The sequence below is a fragment of the Poromitra crassiceps genome, assembly GCF_964638095.1.
Source record: "Poromitra crassiceps genome assembly, chromosome: 18".
Taxonomy (NCBI): Eukaryota; Metazoa; Chordata; class Actinopteri; order Beryciformes; family Melamphaidae; genus Poromitra; species Poromitra crassiceps.
In genome coordinates this window covers 15,627,668-15,645,874 of record NC_139636.1, presented here as the reverse complement: position 1 = coordinate 15,645,874, position 18,207 = coordinate 15,627,668, and the positions used below count along the sequence as shown (strand labels likewise).

General features: G+C 43.3%; 2 protein-coding genes across 2 annotated transcripts; one reads left to right on the top strand and one right to left on the bottom strand.

The window, feature by feature from the left end:
- Positions 1 to 5,354: 5,354 nt before the first annotated feature.
- bhlhe41 (basic helix-loop-helix family, member e41) lies at positions 5,355 to 9,768 on the bottom strand. Its single transcript, XM_083655161.1, has 5 exons — positions 9,590 to 9,768; positions 9,432 to 9,498; positions 9,171 to 9,278; positions 8,947 to 9,058; positions 5,355 to 8,524 (listed from the first exon to the last, which is right to left on the bottom strand). Exons 1-5 carry the CDS (start codon positions 9,649 to 9,651, stop codon positions 7,614 to 7,616), a joined length of 1,260 nt encoding a protein of 419 aa, XP_083511287.1. The 5' UTR covers positions 9,652 to 9,768; the 3' UTR covers positions 5,355 to 7,613.
- A 2,568-nt stretch (positions 9,769 to 12,336) lies between these two features.
- sspn (sarcospan (Kras oncogene-associated gene)) lies at positions 12,337 to 17,825 on the top strand (the record flags this gene model as incomplete). Its single annotated transcript, XM_083655162.1, has 3 exons — positions 12,337 to 12,575; positions 15,218 to 15,304; positions 17,463 to 17,825. The coding sequence occupies exons 1-3, from the start codon at positions 12,366 to 12,368 to the stop codon at positions 17,823 to 17,825; spliced, it is 660 nt and encodes a 219-aa protein (XP_083511288.1). The 5' UTR covers positions 12,337 to 12,365.
- Between the last annotated feature and the right edge of the window lie 382 nt (positions 17,826 to 18,207).

Here is an 18,207-nt window from a genome sequence, read left to right as displayed (position 1 = left end):
CACTCCTAAGCTGAGCTGCCTCTACAACTGTACGTTACAGCCTGAACGCACACTCCTAAGCTGAGCTGCCTCTACACCTGTACGTTACAGCCTGAACGCACACTCCTACGCTGAGCTGCCTCTACACCTGTACGTTACAGCCTGAACGCACACTCCTACGCTGAGCTGCCTCTATGCTTGTACGTTACAGCCTGCAAACCGCTCTGCCCCCAACCCAAGTGCCTTCTAACTGTACCAAATCCTGACATCCACAACCAATATTTTTGAAAGCACCAATAGTCAACCCTACAATATTGTCACAATATTGATATTGAGGTATTTGGTCAAAAGATATTGTGATATTTGATTTTTTCCATATCGCCAAGCCCTACATGTTGCTTTGACTTGCATCTAAACATTTAGCCCACTTTGTAGAAAATACAGACACCAGCCCTACAGTATGTCGGAGGAAGTGGGCTATAGCTCACCGTTGCAGCAAACATATGGATGTGGTGCAGATCCCTGCGATAAGCTGCTGACTGTAAGATAGCAGCAGAGATGCATCTTTATTGAAGACTGATAGAAATAAGCTGATGTAGGAGGCCGGACAAAGTCCTCGACTCTAGCTCAGCGAGATAAACAGCTGCTTGGCGTGTGGTTGGTTTCTAGTTTAAATCACACCTGCCTCACTCTTCACGCTTTGTAATCAGATGCCAAAGGCCAAACTGAGAAACGGATAGAGAGGTCCCATACAGAGTCTAGATGTCTTTTGTGAGTTTCTTTCCCCTGCTCGGTCAGGACTGCTGAATCACTGCCGATCTTTCGGAAAAGACTAAAGACTCACCTTTTCAGGCTCCACCTGGGCCCTTCTTGATCTACGGTAACTTCTTTCTCTCTCTTCTTTCTCTCTCTATTAAAAAAAAAAAAGAAAAGAAAAAAAAATCCTAAACTAAAACTCGTACCACTGTTCCTTCAGGATTTGTAGTTGTCATAGACTGTGCTCCATAGTTGATTGCTCTATTGCTGACAAAAAGTGTGTTATTGTAAGTCGCTTTGGATAAAAGCGTCTGCCAAATGACGTAATGTAATGTAATGTAATGCTGAACCTGAACGCGGCCACATTCACGTGGTCACATTACCCCAACCTCAAAAAAACGTCCCATGTAGTTCAGCTGTCTGGGGTTACCTCTCTTATAATCCCCTGCTCATATCTCTGGAAGTTGGGCACGCACACGCACACGCACACACACACACACAAACACACACACACACACACACACACACACACACACACACACACACACACACACACACACACACACACACACACACACACACACACACACACACACACACACACACACACACACACACACACACTCTCTAAGTGATGCCCTTGTGTACTACTCAGAGGTCAAATATGGTCTGGAAAATCGACAGTGAAGTCTGGAAATTTGAAATTGACAATGTGCAGGATCCCTGCAGGTGATAGTTGAAACTGCACTGTGCATGTAATAGATCCAGCTTGCACACTCTCCACCAGTAGATGGAAACCTTTGCCCAGTAATCGCAGAACCGCCAATATGGGTGCAATATGACTGTGACAGTATGAAGGAAATGGCATTAAGTGTATTTTTTCAATGATGAGACACATCCTAGAGATTTGGCAAATAGGTGTGATTAGGTGCAAGGAAACAAATTGGTTTTGAATATAACAACAACATCCATCATTTTTGAAACGGCAGATGCTTTGTTAAATGTGTCTATCGAGGGGTAACCATTCAGCGAAGAAAGACTTGAACAAACTTCAGTTGGCACAAAATAGTGCTGCCAGAGTAGTACTGTACTTCAGTGCTCAAAGAGAACACATGTTATTTTAATGCATATAATATGTCTGTCACAGCTGGCAGTTCAACAGGCTTAGGCTCCTTCCCTTCTTCTATTCTTTAGGAAGGTTTTATCTTCTAGTCATTCTTAGTTGATCAATTAGAATAATATACGTATATAAAACGGTCACACTCACTGTGGCAAAGTGGCGACCTATACTTCCCAGGCCGAGGACGAATTATTTAAAATCTACAGTGTGCTATAGAGCCATTTAGAGCCATTTAACTGGAACAAGTTACCATTATCCACCAGGCTGGCAACACACACACACACACACACACACACACACACACACACACACACACACACACACACACACACACACACACACACACACACATTATTGTTGCCTTAAGTATAGTTTGCCATGGGGATCCTAATAAAACAATAAAACAATCCTAGCCTCCATATAGGAAGGTGTTCCAGGCATGTCCAGCTGGGAAGAGACCACGGTGGCACACCGAGGGCTAGGTGGAGAGATGATATCTCCACGCTGGCCTGGGAGCACCTCAGGATCCCCCAGTCAGAGCTGGCTAATGTGGCCAGGGAAAGGGAAGTTTGCGGTCCCCTGCTGGAACAGCTACCTCCATGACCTGACCTCGGATAAGTGGTTGAAGATGGATGGATGGATGGATGGATGGACAATCCTAGCTTCATGATGTGCATATTCAGCCAAAGGAATGAACTTTGTTATGTAGCTGTGTCCCATGGAAGGTTTACAAAGGGTTGCAGAAACATTTTTGCTCAAACTTGTATAATTTGCTCTTACCTGGTGCTTTCATATGCAGATGACTGAAGATATCCAAAGACCAGTGTTGGGCAAGTTACTTTCAAAATGTAATATACTACATATTACTAGTTACTTTAATTTGAAAGTAATAAGTTACTTTACAATATTACTGTGTGTGTAGAGTAACTTGTTACTTATGACACTACTTTTGCATTACTTTCACCAAAATAACTGCAGTAGCAGAATGACATCGCCGCCCCGGAACCATCCCGAAAAATCATTTCAACCGCCTTGAAGTCAGTGTAAATGGTCCACAATTCTAAATGTTATCCTTTCCCTTTGTTATTGTCATCTATAGTGGTTATTTGCATAAAAACACACAGTTTGATTAGGAATGATTGTATCTTTATTTAAATATGTGCTTTGATTTAAAAAAAAATGTAACTAATTTGTAACTTGAGTTACTTGAAAAAAGTAACTGGTATAATATTACTGAAATCCTACAAGTAATAAGTTATATTACCGAGTTACTGCTAAAAGTAATATATTACATGTAATATGTTACTTTTATAATGAGTTACCCCCAACACTGCCAAAGACACAAACTGTAATTTCATGGAAAGGTTGTGGGCAAAGGGGAAGTACAAAATTGAGATATTTCTGTCTGTTGGTGCAGATGTTGCCAACGCCATACTGTATGTTCCTTGCCTGCCTTAAAGGCACAAGTTTGTACTAATTGGAGCTCTATAAGTAGCCAAGATCACTAACGAGCATAAAACCAAGTACTGCATAGAGATATCAAGGCATTCCAATTAATCATAAAGATTCAAGTAACGCTGCAATAAGCCAGTTAATGGCAACACCAAAGACTGGGCTTGATCCTGCTTAAAAGGCTCTGTCAAGTTGAAGCAGGAACCTTGTTTTGCATCAGCCTACAGAGTGAGTCTAATCTCACTTCATCATCCTTTTATCACATGACATTTGCTTAAAGCCTGGGCTTACTGTACATTCTGTGACCCGTCAGCTGATTAAGACTTTCCCGCCCCAATATTTTATTTTTACATTTTCAGAACATCAAAAAACAAAAACAAACGAACTCCGACACAGGAAAAGAAAAGAAAAGAAAAAGCATACATATATATCGACATTCCAATATTACAACGTGGTGCTATACCAGCCACATAAGGTGCTTATGTGAGATGTTGTGCATGGGATCCCACACAAGGAGTCCATGAGAACCAGCTGGGCGAGTCACCCGTCGGCCCTATAACTCGTCAAGGTAGGCCAGCAACGGGTCCCAGATCATTACAAATATTTTAAGCGAGTTGGTCCTCAGGAACCTGAATCTCTCCATCCATATAACAGATATCATGTCCGCCAACCACAGCTGAAAAGAAGGTGGGGAGGGGGACTTCCATTCCTGCAGAATACGTTTCTTGGCGACAGTTGTCCCCTGTGTCAGAGACTGTTGCACAGCTGTAGGGAAGCTCAGAGAGGACTCCGAGCAGCCGAAGAAGTTCTGCCTCCGGCTGAAGGGTTATTTTGTAGGCCTTAGAGCACTGGTTCCCAACCTTTTGTGTCTTCTGTACCCCTTGAGCTGTTTTGCCAGGCCATTATACCCCCTCACTCAAGCCTTTTCTTTACGGCACAAAGACAACACTGTGGCTGCGGTAGATCCGCGGATATACGAGTAGCCTAAATCCATACAAAATATATTTGTCACTGAACTGCTGGAGTTTGGGCTTGGCCTCTTTTTTCTTTTGTCACCAGGCTCCCCTAAACCTGAATCCAGTGAGACAGCAACTGGACGTTTGAGCCATTTATCCATGGTTGCTACTGTAGCTAGTTGATTTGCACACAATTTTGACATGCGTGAACATCATTTGAAATGAGTTGTTTTTTTGTCTTTTGTTTTATCATTTTGGAAATAAATTTTAATCCCCAATCTTTTCAAGTGCCCCCTGCAAGCTGCTCAAGTACCCCTGGTTGGGAAACACTGCCTTATAGTACCAATCAAATATTTTGGCCCAGAATCCTGTCAGTGAAGGGCAGAACCAGAATGCACGAGACAGAGTGCACTCTGACACCTGTCACACAGTGGTGAGACAGAAGGGTAAATCTTGTACAACTTATCCTTAGAATAGTGAAGACGGTGAGCGGCTTTAAATTGGATTAGCTGGTGTCTGCTACAGTATATTCAGCTGATTAGCACATTAATAACAATACATTTAATCTGTTTAATATTATGGATTTTGTATCTTTCTTACTGTATCTAACTTCTCTCTTATAAACAGCACATACAGTATGGAGGTAATTTGATGGAAGCAACACATAAACAGACTAACAGTGGTGGTCCGGGGACCACCAGAGGTCCTTGAGGAGGTTCCAGGGATCCCCAGAAAACTGATGAACTTCAGCATTATTTCATTTACAAGAAGTTAACACACTTAGAGAATGTAGAAGAATAACTAATTTGATCATAGTTTGACTCTTATCTCTCTACCTGCAGTAGGTCATGGAAATCTGGACAAAATCAATATAACAAAAACAAATCTCAGATTTGAGTCTGAGACAAAATCTCATTAAATGGGTGGCTCTAATATAGATGACATTAGGGGTCCATGCTTGAAAAAGGTTGAGAAACACTGGACTAACACATAATCACTGAACTTGTACCGGGTTTGATAAACAAGTGTGATAAATGAGAAGTAAACCTGTATAGTTTTGTTTTGATATTTATTTTACAACTCATCAGCAATAATTTATAACAGCATATGTGTAAAGCATTAACGAAATGTGCAACATCTTGTTTTTGAAAAATCCATAGACTTCTACAACATTGACAACATGTATATTGTTTATGGTATATTCACAAAACCTATTTACAAACACACATGCCACTTTATAGAACAATTGAGAACATGGCAGAATTGAGGCAAAAACAGCAGAACATAACTATAAAAGCAATGACATGTATGCAAAATAAGATGAAAATCATCTGTGTGGGACTGAACTACACCACACTTGCAGGAATTAATCTCTTAGAAAACAGGCCAGGATTTCTAAAGATCCTAAAATGACAATGGTCCGGTAGCACTTTACATCACAGCTCGGTAACAAAATGGTAATAGGGAGTAATAGTGTCGTAATAATTAGGCAATATTATGTAATTACCAAAGTAATAACCAGGTAAAATAGCTGTGTTTCTATGTAATAAGCATGAATCAGGGCTGCAAAATGCTAAACTCCTGTTTTCCATTAAAATTTTATGGTAATATTAGATTAAATGTAGCCTGCATTGTCTCGACAGTTACTGGCAGCAACCCATGTTAACGGCTTGCCCAGGGGTGGAGACGGGATTCGATCCAGCGGTCTCACTTGCACACGCTAACTGCAACCAGAGAGTTATAGCTCTGGGGGATCATCCAGGTAATCCCTACGTCTCTAGATGTTTGGTTTAATCTACTATTAAGTGGAAATAGGGAGTTTAGCATTTTGCAGCCATGATTCATGGTTATTGCACAGAAACTACCACAGCGATTACCTGTTATTACTTTGGTAATTACATGATATTACCTAATCATTATCACACTATTACCATACCGAGCTGTAACGTAAAGTGCTACCCAGTTTCCTTTCTTGTAAAGTATTTGAAAAGCAAGGTTGTTTATTTATATATAATTCACGATGATAGCGTATAAGACAGAGAATCAGGGATACTGTGGCATAATGGGGTGCAGAGATAGAAATTAGCAGTGTTATTATTAAGTCAGAGGAATTAGTTCATACTGCTTTGCTGCATGAAATCACCACAAAAGCATCACCCTCTCTTTTGAAATGTCGTGTTTTTCTTTCAAGACGACCCGACAACACAATAAAATGGTAAAAAACAAAGAAGAAGAGAGAACTACAGTGATTGACTTTCATAACTTATAAGGTGACTTTCTGGAGGGGTAGGGGGCGTCCAAAGGCAGAGAAAAGTGCACTTTACATCTCACAGAGTAAAGATCATCCTAACATATAAACTTCAACAGCTGGGAAAAATACAGGTACATTCAATATCAAAGATCTATAAGGTGCTATGCTATACCTACTGTAGTACAATGCTTATTGGGTTGATTGGAGGTACAGGTTACTGCATCTCATCAGTGTGCAGAAATGCTTTATTCAAGGGACGTAGCGTAGGCCTACAATATGCTGGTCGAGCTGAGCTGATCACTGGTGTGTGGTGGTGGTTTTTCTTTCTTCAAACAGGTAAACCCATTTATACAGTCTATGAGGTAAACTCAGACCCGTAAAAAATGAGTTGCCATGAAGAGGGGGGGGGGTAGTCCTACACCACTCCCATCATTTCAAAGTGTTTGTTGGTGCTGGGAAGGGGTGGGTGGGTACCATTCATTTCACCTCAGAAGGGACAGTAATCAGGCTCCCAATTAGCTTACCCCGAGGGAAAGTGCATGGGGGATGAGGTATACTGTATACTTCCTCGGGCACTTATTATTATAGGCCCATTTAGTGCACATTTACATGTTAATGAATCAGACTATCTTCCAGGTAATTATATTTACACGGTCAGAGTCAGCCAAGCTGTTAATAACCTTGGCGGAGGTCAGTTGCAACATAATACATCAAAAGAGATTCACTGATTGGGAATAGAGGGATACTGCGCACGGTTCTGTATACCCAAAGTTTTGGCACCAATATTGTCGTTTTAAAATGTTTTATCAAAGAAGATAAAAAACGAACTCCAGCACAATACGCCCCTCGGACAACACATACGTGTATTAGTGTCAATCATTGTCAATAATCATTCGATTTGATTAATCTATAATAAGTGCAAAAGGCACGCACCGTCACAACTGTCCCCTGCTTTGCCAAGATATTACATGAGAAATTCTACTGTGAAACCTTGTCTTAAAACTAGCCTAATAAAAAACGAGGAATACATAAACTCCTTAGCAGAATGCACGGGAAAGTAACACAGACAAAATAGCCCGTTTGACAAGCAGAACACTGATTATGTATTCTTGTTCTCCTGGGATGCGTCATCTACGTCACCGTCATCTTCGTCATCGTCATCCTCGGGACTTTCTGCTCTCTCCTCAAATGAGCCGAGCTCGGCCTCGTTTGACCCGTCACTGTCCGGGGAATGGGAGTCTGTGGACGGGGCAGAGGCTCCAAAGTGCGCGGACAAGCCGGGGAAAGCTGCCGCTGCGTGCGCGGGGATCCCGGGGTATAGCCAGGGGAATGGGGAGGTGAGCGCGGCAGCTGCTGCCGCGGGGTACACGTACTTTTCAAGGTTACTTTTGTCGAAAAAAGGCATATAGGACGCCGTCGCGGAGGGGTTTATGAAGTAGAAAGGCATGCAAATTGGTGTCTGCTGTCCAACACCAGCTATTCCCATCAGAGAGTTCATAAACGCCACGTCAGGTCTGGTCGCGTCTGCGCCATTCCAGTTCATCTTCGTCTTTTTGGCAGCGCGATCATCTCCAAACTCTTGCTTGATCTTTACCGCCTTGGGTCCATGCTGCGCCTTATTGCGCTCACATTCTTTCTCTTTGCCATCGTTCTTTTCCGCTTCACCCCCGTATCCACTGTCCGTGTCCGTGTCGTTCTCGTTAAGCTCCCCGCCTTGGGTCCTCTGGATGACCGGGACACAGTTACCTTGGCTGTCGGCTTTCTGCCCATCGCGGTCGTGCTGCGGCGCGTCCCCGGCCCCGGGCAGCTGGTGTTGGAGCGGCGGTGCGCCAGGCTGGAACTGCGCTAACACCTTGTGCAGGTGGCCGACGAGCTGCGCGCACCTCTGCTCCCGCGACGTCCAGTTCTCACACTGGTTCAGGTACTGCAGGACCTCTTTGGCACAGGCCTGGAACCCGGAGTGGAACGCATCCAGGTCTGCGTGAATGGTGGATTTCATCGACCGGTCCCCTGTAAAACGTGATGAAAAAATATTAACAGATGATTACTCTGTAAAACACAGCCAAGAAGAGTCTCGCCACTCTCCAACAGAGAATTATGATAGTTTGCTGAATGTCTGCATACTGATCATGCGAACAGCTGCATACCACCAGCTTCCAACCTGTTAATCTGTCATCTAAATTTTATCATTTGCTGTAATATTCTCAATATGCTCTCTTGCTGTAATTGTCATCTTCATTTCATATCCTTCTATAATCTGCTGTTCCAACGACAGTTTCCCAGATTGTTAAAGTTTCATAATACTGTAAATTCAATATAACGTGATCTAAACTATTTCGTTGAATATCAAATTATCAAGAAGATGGATTGTAAAAATAATAATAATAATAATAAATAAATTATAGCCTATAGAGAAACTTCACGCCTCTTACCATTCTGCAAAGCAATGATCTTCTGGTGCTGCTGCTCAGTGACAGCAGTCAGCGCGTTTAAGTGCTTCAGTGTTAATTCCAGTACAACCGCCTTCTCCAAATGCCCGAGCGTCTGGGGAAAACAACAACAACAGTTATATTTGTTATTTTTTACAAGATCACTGTCATAGATCACTGTCATGTCAAACCAGATTCATCTAAAAACTGTCTTGTCAGAATCTCACCGTCAGCTTCAGATGTTCGGGTAACAAATCCTTCAGCTGGCCAATACATTCGTTGATTCTGTCTCTCCTCTTCTTCTCTATCAACCGGTGGGGTAACTTGTATGCGTCCTGCTGGCAAAGGTACAACGGTTTACGACATCAGCAGATACAGACAGCTATAACATTTACAGCTCAGATGAATCACATTGTGTCTCATGAGCTGACAAAGGTCGTGTAATCAAAATGATAAACTATGGACTACATTTTAATCACGTTACGCACCTTCCCACCATCCTCGCGTTTCAGTCCTCTTTTAGATTTGCACATGTAGAGAGAGGGGTAATCCACCCTAAAGTAAAGGAGGGAAATGCCACGTTAATCTTCATCTTCAAGTTTTCATAACAGAGAGTTTGTCAGAGTTTGCAAAAAGCGACACTCACCCCAAGAAATCGGCGTGCTCCATAAATTGCCTGTCCTGTAAATGCGGTATTCTTTCATCCATAACTTCTCCTGCTGCGTCTCCTCTCTCAAGCTTATTCGGGGAATGTTGTTGTTATTCCACGATCCACAAAACACGTTGGGGTTGAGGGAGAGATGTGGCACAGTGCGTGTCCTCCAGTGGAGCTGCTGTTTTAGACTGATGATGTCTGTATGTTTCTGAGCTGCCGCCGAGCGAACCGTCGGCTGCTGTGGTGAGAGCGCACGCGCGCCTCCGGGAGGGAACAGCTTCCGACTCACGTGTAGCCTGCACCACCAGCACAAAGTCCTGCCCGGTAATTAGGTCTATAGACCTTCTCTGTAGCAGAGTTGCCGTTCCTACAACGATGCTACGTAGTCCTAACCGTTTTGACCTCCTTGCGTAATTCGTGCGTAAAGTGTTGGAGAGGGCGCAGGCTTATGGATGATGACGCTGGTCGAAACAGACTTTGCAGGGGGTCAATTCACTAGTTAAACTTATAACTATGGTAAAGTCCCTATATAATATATCAACTGCTACCAAGACGTCGCATCACGCTTATATGCCTATAGCACGCTAGTGGAGCAATAACTGATCACTGACAAGATACTTGGTTACTGTGATACATTATTAGAGGATATGTCACCAAACTGTCTGTCGACACTGCAGTTTAGAGGAAACATAGCCTAATCCTGAAGTTTGGTTGTTGTTGTAATGTGCACAATAAGGGGTAGGCTATTAATTAACCGTTAGCTAGTTAATGCTTAATAATGCTTAACTAACCGCTAGTTAATGCTTATTAAGTAACCCTAACCATAAACTATTAATTATATCAATTAATATTTAGGCTAGTAGTTAAGATGAACACCATTACTAAATGATTAGACACATTAGTTAGCTGTTAATTAATGCGTAATTAATCTAGGCTATATAGCCTAGATTGTAGTGTTACCTTTTTAATGCAAATTTCTTGCAATTTATATAGGCTACTTCACTTCACTCATAGGCCTAGCCTAGTCTGCTGTCCATAAGCTAGTGATGAAAACATCACGTTTATTTTACACCCATTTCATTATGCTGCATGCTTTAATTCCATAACCAAATGATGTCCGTTAATCTGCATTGACCATGGGGATTCATGTGCGGTAGATATTGATGTAAGCAGGGGGCGGCACCTTTGTGTGTGTGTGTGTGTGTGTGTGTGTATGTGTGTGTGCGTGGGCCTGTCACGTTCTGTTGTTGGACAGGGTAACACACACACACACACACACACACACACACACACACACACACACACACACACACACACACACACACACACACACACACACACACACACACACACACACACACACACACACACACACACACACACACACACACACATTACACTCCCTCTCTAGGCAGCCAAAGGTGCGCTGCCTGTCAGTAACCATGGCACTGGCCCAGCTGTGTGCTCAAACACGTGCGTCGCGGTTCCTGATTCAGAGAATGGGTGCGCTTTCCCGCCTTCACTCGAGCATGTTCAATAATGCAGTTATGCAGAAAAACAACAATTATTTAATGTGATGACTCTGAGAGCTCATAAAAGTTTCGAATTTGACTTTTAATTAGTTCCACCTCAAGCTTCATCAGATATGCTATTTATGATCTCATAAATAAATATAAGTGCTCAAATAAACAGCCCACAATTATTGATTCTAGATCAATCATAATTAAAACTAATTCAAAAAATCAATTAACCATTTTCTGAAGACAGACAAGAAAGTAGAAAATGTGTCATTAGTGAGGTCAAAATAATCCAGGACTGTCCATGTAAATCTACTTTAGGCCTACATGATTTGTTGCATTACTCCAGTGCATTTGATGACACCTGTTGCAACTGAAAAACTTAAAATGTTTGGACCAAATGTATTGATTAGTATGATTTATCCAACTTTGCTTATTCTGAGGAATGGCATACATCACAGTTAGTTTGTCGACTCTACTCATTATGATTATGATAAATCTAGTTCGTACTAACAGAATGTTCATTTTAACAGTGTGAAATTGGCATTTAAAGCCTTCTTAATTGCCTCTTACATTCCTTCCACCAAGGGCCCTTGCATTATTTCCACCAACTATTACAAGTTTTCATCATTTTCATAGAGGATCAGAGCTACAGTAATGCCCTCACATGTCTTATGATCACATTACTTCTTCCTCCAAATCATGTGACCAGTTCAAGCCTGCAGCATATGGGCCTTTGGTGCAACAGTATTGACAGAGAATGATACAATCAGCACCCCTTCAGAAGAGTATATTTAGAAAAGTATGGCAATTCTCAATTTAACTCATACCTGCTGATTTGCCCCCGACTTTCCCTGCACTTTCACAGCATCACCACATGTGATATTTAGTTTCACAGCCCGTCTGTTTAGTCGTATGTTGGAGTCCCCCTTCATGTCCCCCCTTCCACTGAATGCTGCTGCTCTATATGTGGCACTGGAGCCTGCTGAAGGAATCCAGTCCAAATGTTTTCCATATTAGTTCAGCGCCCTTCTCCCTTTCCAAATAGCAGCCGAGTTGGGCTTCTGGTGAGAGGAGGCCGTGGCAGGGAGGGGAGGGGAAGGGAAAGGGTGGATTGGGGGGGAGGGAGGCAGACAGCAGGGCAAGCTCGTCCATCCCAAACAGCACGACAGCAAAAGTCGCGAGGACAGAGAGAAAGTAGCCATTTCGAGGGCTAAAAACAGGCTATAGTCTGAAAGACAGGAGGAGAGATGGGACAGAAGAATGGGCTGATTAAGAGCGATGATGAAGGCCCGGGGTCGCCACAGGACGCCCACAAGTGCTGTGGCTGTCGCTTCCCTCTGGTGGTGGCCCTGCTGCAGCTGCTGCTGGGGGTAGCCGTGGTGGTCGTGGCCTTCCTCATGCTGGCCGTCAGCTCCTCGCTGCTGGCCAGGGAGACGCCACACTGGGCCGGAATCATCGTAAGCTCCGTCCTCCTATTTGCATGATGGCACCATACCCGTCTCGCTACACGGCTGCATGCATGACCCTCGCCTCACTGCATGTCAGCCATTGGCCCTTATACCCCGGTAGCCTAGCCTGAGGGGCCATATTGTCACTGTAGGAGCCTGGGGCCATATTGTCACTGTAGGCATGGCAAATCACCGCTATTGTCATGTTCAAATGAATCCCCATCTGTTATTTTCACCTGACTGAGTGCATGCACACGAACGGACCGGTCAGCTGAATCCGCCATCCATCTCTGTCTCACGGTCCGGTCTGTGTTATGTGTCCATATGGCCGGTAAATCCACAACATCTAGCCACAGGAGACAAGCCCACCACAGGTCTATTCCTCCTTCCAGAGCAGCGTGACTCTTAAACACCTAGAGGCTTCTAAACACCGTATGACTTGCAAATGTGTTATGTATACATAAATACAGCCTCCATGTCATCCATACCATCTGTCTTATCAGTACACACGCACACGCCACACATTTCATTTAGCCTACTTGGCCAAAAAGTCACTTAAATCACACTTAAAGGGAAAGCTGTTTTAATTTACTTTTATGAGAGAAGGTTTTTCCTGCCCATACTGTAGGACTTCGACATATAGAACATAGCAGTATATTTTGTTGGTTTTCAGTACTCAAGTCCACGACTCATTTTCAGTACCCATGACTCGGCTTGGACTTGAGCACTGATGACTCGGACTTGGACTTGCACTCATGCAATCGGACTCGGAAGTTGGAGAAGAGGATTCAGACTTTTTAATTAAATAATAAAGACTTTTTGTTTTTAATAGCGCCTCATAATTTGGCATAAGATGATATTGATAGCTATATTAATACCATGCATTCACACTCATATTCACATGCATTCACACTAGGGATGTCCGATATTATCGGCCTACCGATATTATCGGGCGATATTAGCATAAAAAAATCGATATCGGAAAATATCGGTATCGGTTTTCATGCCGATATTTTATTTTATTTTATTTTTTTTTAAATACAGGGGGAGTCTCACTGAGAGCAATGCTCTCTTTTTCAGGAGTGCCCTGTTCACATTCACACACACACATTCATACCTGGAAGCTGACCAGTACAACCACAGTCTGATCTGTTGGCCACTGAGCAGCTCCACTGGAGCGGTTGGGGTTAAGGGCCTTGCTCAAGGGCACCTCAGTGGTGGTAATGAGGGAGGGGCAAGCGCTGCCTTTTCACTTTCCCCACCCAGATTTATCCTGCCGGTCCCGGGGATTGAACCGACGACCTTCTGGTCACAAGCTCGCTTCTCTAACACTTACAACTTTAACACAACATGCATATTATATATTAAACTCTTCAGCTACATTAAGCTACATTATGTAACTTGTTACGTGAAATTTTGGTGGAAAAAAAGCCCGCTTATATCGGTATCGGTTGATATCGGTTGATATCGGTATCGGAAATTAAGAGTTGGACATTATCGGATATCGGATATCGGTAAAAAAGCCAATATCGAACATCCCTAATTCACACTCATATTCAATGAAGTTGGACTTGGACTCAAGGTAATTCTGACTCGACTCAAACTCTTCTTTGGTGACTCAGACTCTGACTCAAACACTGGTTTGGTGACTCAGACTCTGACTCAAACACTGGGGACTCAAGACTCGACTTGCACTCGAGATATATGTGACTTGTTGACTCCAACACTGGTTGCAGCTAGTAATTGTATAATTTCTGAAATGGCAACAGGCAAAGTAATCATAATTTGGTGTTCTACAGATACAGGCTGCTGCAAGCTGCAAAAAATAAACAACCACATAATTAAACGGATGATCTGGCGAAAGACAATGAAATTGAAATTCTCCTGACTAAATGTACTTATTTTAAACATTTTTACTTATCCTCATAGTTCAGAATAACCTTTAAGGTCACATTTTGGTTTGGGAAAAACATGCTTGTTTTTGCTTGGTCATTGCAGCCTATCACAGATGCTGTGTGCAAAATCAAAAACATCCCTGGACACTTGAACATCCCGAGTTAGATCCTCACGAGATTCAGCCAAGTGAAAAACACAGAGGTCATAAAGAACCTTCCAGAAGGTCCTGATTGCTTAAGAACCTGGGAAAAACATTTCAATAAGATGCTGCACGTTAGTCACAAGACTCCAACTGCACTGAGGAGATAGAGTGTGAGTGAGTGAGTGTGTGTGTGTGTGTGTGTGTGTGTGTGTGTGTGTGTGTGTGTGTGTGTGTGTGTGTGTGTGTGTGTGTGTGTGTGTGTGTGTGTGTGCATGAGACAGTCAGAAAGCAATCCCATAGAGCAGGAAAAAACATCTAATTTACCATAACCGTGATCATGTAATCAGATGACAACTTGCTGCTGAACAGTGCAATATTAATAAAGACACTCATGGAAACTTGGGTGCAAAAATCTGTCTAGAAACAAGAATGTTGTTTGCATATTGTGTGCAACGGAAACATATATTACAATTACATCATGGCAACATTTATATCAAGCGTTGTGTGTGCATGGATTGAGTGCATTCTCTCTGATAATGGAAGGAGAAAATTGGGACAAAAATAGGTCGAAAATTTTGATTATTTTTGGCCTTTTTCTGTTTTCTTGTTACAGCTGTGTTTCGTTTCCATCGTGGGCCTCATCCTGTACGGGATCACCCACCACCCTGATGAGAGGAATTATATGCAATTCATTGTCAAGGTGAGTCTAAGGGCATGCCGACGCATTTTCTGTAGAAGAAAAAGTTAACGAACCACTCCAACTGAAGATGTCATGTCTTCTATGTCATGCTCCTCTCTCTGTCTCACTGAAATGATGACTTTACAAAGCATTGCAGTCAAATGTGCAGCCTGATTAAACAGGTCAGTATATTTTCCAGACCAGGGCCTTTGCAGAGAACAATGCTTTAGTCATTGAGATACTGTTTGTGTAGCTGTGCTCAGGATCACATCACTGCAGCTGCAGTCAGCCTAGAGAGCAGGGCATCAAACTGACTTCCTGTTTGTAAGAGCTCTGCAGGGAACCTATGAGCGGATGACTCCATTCAGTCTTGATCCTGTATGTAGCTTAATTGGCCACACGATGTATGCACTTGGAATTTCTAGGCAATTAAAATTGGCCCAGCATTGTCTCCCGCTGAGAAGCAAGTGCTTGGAAATACAGTACCATGCTCCATTCACATTTTTATTATAACTAGGTAAGCTGGCCCTGCAGCTCGGCTGCGCGGCCTCGCCTGCCCTGCAGCTCGACCGCTGTGTGGGCTCACTTGCTCCCTCGCCCGCCCTGCAGCTCGCCCGCTTGCTCTTATGACAGCACTGATGACGTCACACACTGATGATGCCACAGCTTCGCATCACTGATGACATCAAAAATGCTCAAGTGACATCACCGATGACATCACTTCCGTGACAAAATTGAAACAGAGAACATTGCCCACTCTGCTCTCTTTTATAATAGATAATGTATATACTTCCTTCTTTTGGAAATATGACCTGTCTTCACACCAAGCTCAACTATGACTTGTCTAGAAAGCACACAATCAGGTGCTGCAGTGGCTGAGTGCATCAATAAAATCACAACTGTCATGTCTCTGTGGGTTCAGATTTAGCTCGCTCTTTTGTCATTCTTTTAAAACTTTTTCCTCCCTCTCTTATCTATATGTTATGTCAAAAATCCTTGAAAAACATTGAATAATCTGAATGTCAAAATAGTTGCAATTAGTCCTCTATTTGCCACATTCTTCTGCCTTTACAGTATTCTTTGCTTAACCCTCAGTCAGCTCATTTATTTGTTTGAGGCTTTCAAGATCAAGACAAGTAATAAGTCTCCTGGGTGGAAATTGTAATTCTAACTGGAGACATTTGATCAGATGAGGGTCCTGACTCTCTAATTCTCGATTCAAATAGTTCTTTGATGTTTCAAGGCACCCAGTTTATCACATAAGTTGGTTCTAATAAGTGCCTAAAGGCATCCGTCGTGTGTTTTGAAGCACTTACTGAAAAGTGTTTCAGGACCCTGTGTGAGCTGTAAACAGCAACAAAATAAGCATCAACCGCTCCCAGTTCCCATCGGTTTTGGAGTTTCAGATCACTTCTATTTAGCAGTGCACTGAATGCATGAACAAGGCTCAACAAAGTGCTGGTTGATGTACTTGTTGTAGGCTGCATACTTGTAGGTTACATACTCTTATCTTCTGGTAACAACCCATACTCCAGATTTCCCAGCTGTTCCAAAATTAACATAAAATGCCATTTCAAATCAAGCGTCGCTCATCGCTTGCACAATTCCATAAGCAGCGTGTAACTGACAGCAAATGCACCAGTGAACGACGGCCGGGCTGCTGTTATATAAGAGGCGGATTAAGATGAGAGCTTGGTGCTATTGAGAGTGTGTAATTGCATAAACTACATAAAGCTTCTGTTACATTCTCCCGGACATATTTTTAGACAGGCTGTTATTCAACATAATGTACTCTCACAGGATGGGGACAAAGGTAGGAAGTAGCTGCAGCTGCAGGGGAATCTCATGTTCAGTGTATGCTCTGTGCTATAGGGCGTGGCTCCAGTCTGAGGGTCAGACCATGGATGTATAGGGTCAAATCGAGGGGGGAGTTCCGCTTGTGAAAAATGAGGCTAATGCGGAAGTGTCAGAAACTGCAGTTCCTCAAAGGGCCATTTGAGGCTGGCTCCAAATGAGAGTCATTCACCATTCAACCCATGTTAAAATGTCCGACTTTTACAGCAGAAATAAATCTGTTTAAAACCTGGGAGGGGGTGGGGACAAAAAAAACGGCATGACCTGACTGTGACCCGACCCCCCCCCCCCCCCCCCCGTGTCCTCTCTCTTCCCTCTCCACTAGCTCCTGTACTTCGCTCTGTGCACCATCGGCCTGGTCATCTCTGTGTTGGTCATGGCGTTTGCTGGACACCACCACAGGCAGGTCAGCAGCTTCGGCAGCTGTGAGCAGGCGGGGGAGGACTGCGTGTGCAAACTGGACAAGGACGACCCGATCGCCCGTACCTTCACCTACGCAGGGGTCAGCGAGTGTGGCGAGTTCACCGAGACGCTCTCGCTCTACTTCCTGCTCCAGATCGTGCTGAACCTGGCCCAGGCACTCGTCTGTGCCGTCGGCGCCTTCATCATGTGGAAACACCGCTACCAGGTCTTCTTTGTTGGTCTGCAGGTCGCCTCTCCCTCCACCCGAAAGTGGCAGAAGGTCTAAGAGCTGATGGGCGACACTGATGGAGGGTCGAGTAAATGCCACCTGCCGTGATTACACCCTTATGGACAGATGTGAAACATTTACCATTCTGGTGTGTGCATACAGTATGTGTGTGTTTTCTTTTTATCACAATTTTGAATTCATATTTACTTTTTTGGGTAACTGTATTTTACTATAACGGCTTTTTGCACAAATTTTGTATACCATATTAGTAACTTTGTACTTCCAGTTGTCAATATTATTCAGATAACAGATAATTTAAGAGGAAACAAGCACAAACCTTTAAGCCCATGGTGCAGTGGTGTGGCCATTCAGCTTTATGGCAGCATGCCCCCCTTACATCCTCCTAGCCACTCCCCCTACCCACCCCTCGAATCCCAAC

Excerpts from the sequence above, each read along its gene's own strand:
- bhlhe41 (XM_083655161.1), bottom strand. The coding sequence starts at position 9,651 with ATGGATGAAAGAATACCGCATTTACAGGACAGGCAATTTATGGAGCAC. Across the intron at positions 9,499-9,589 it reads GAGCACGCCGATTTCTTGGG|GGTGGATTACCCCTCTCTCT; the intron begins GTGAGTGTCGCT and ends CCTTTACTTTAG. Across the intron at positions 9,279-9,431 it reads AACGCGAGGATGGTGGGAAG|GACGCATACAAGTTACCCCA; the intron begins GTGCGTAACGTG and ends CTTTGCCAGCAG.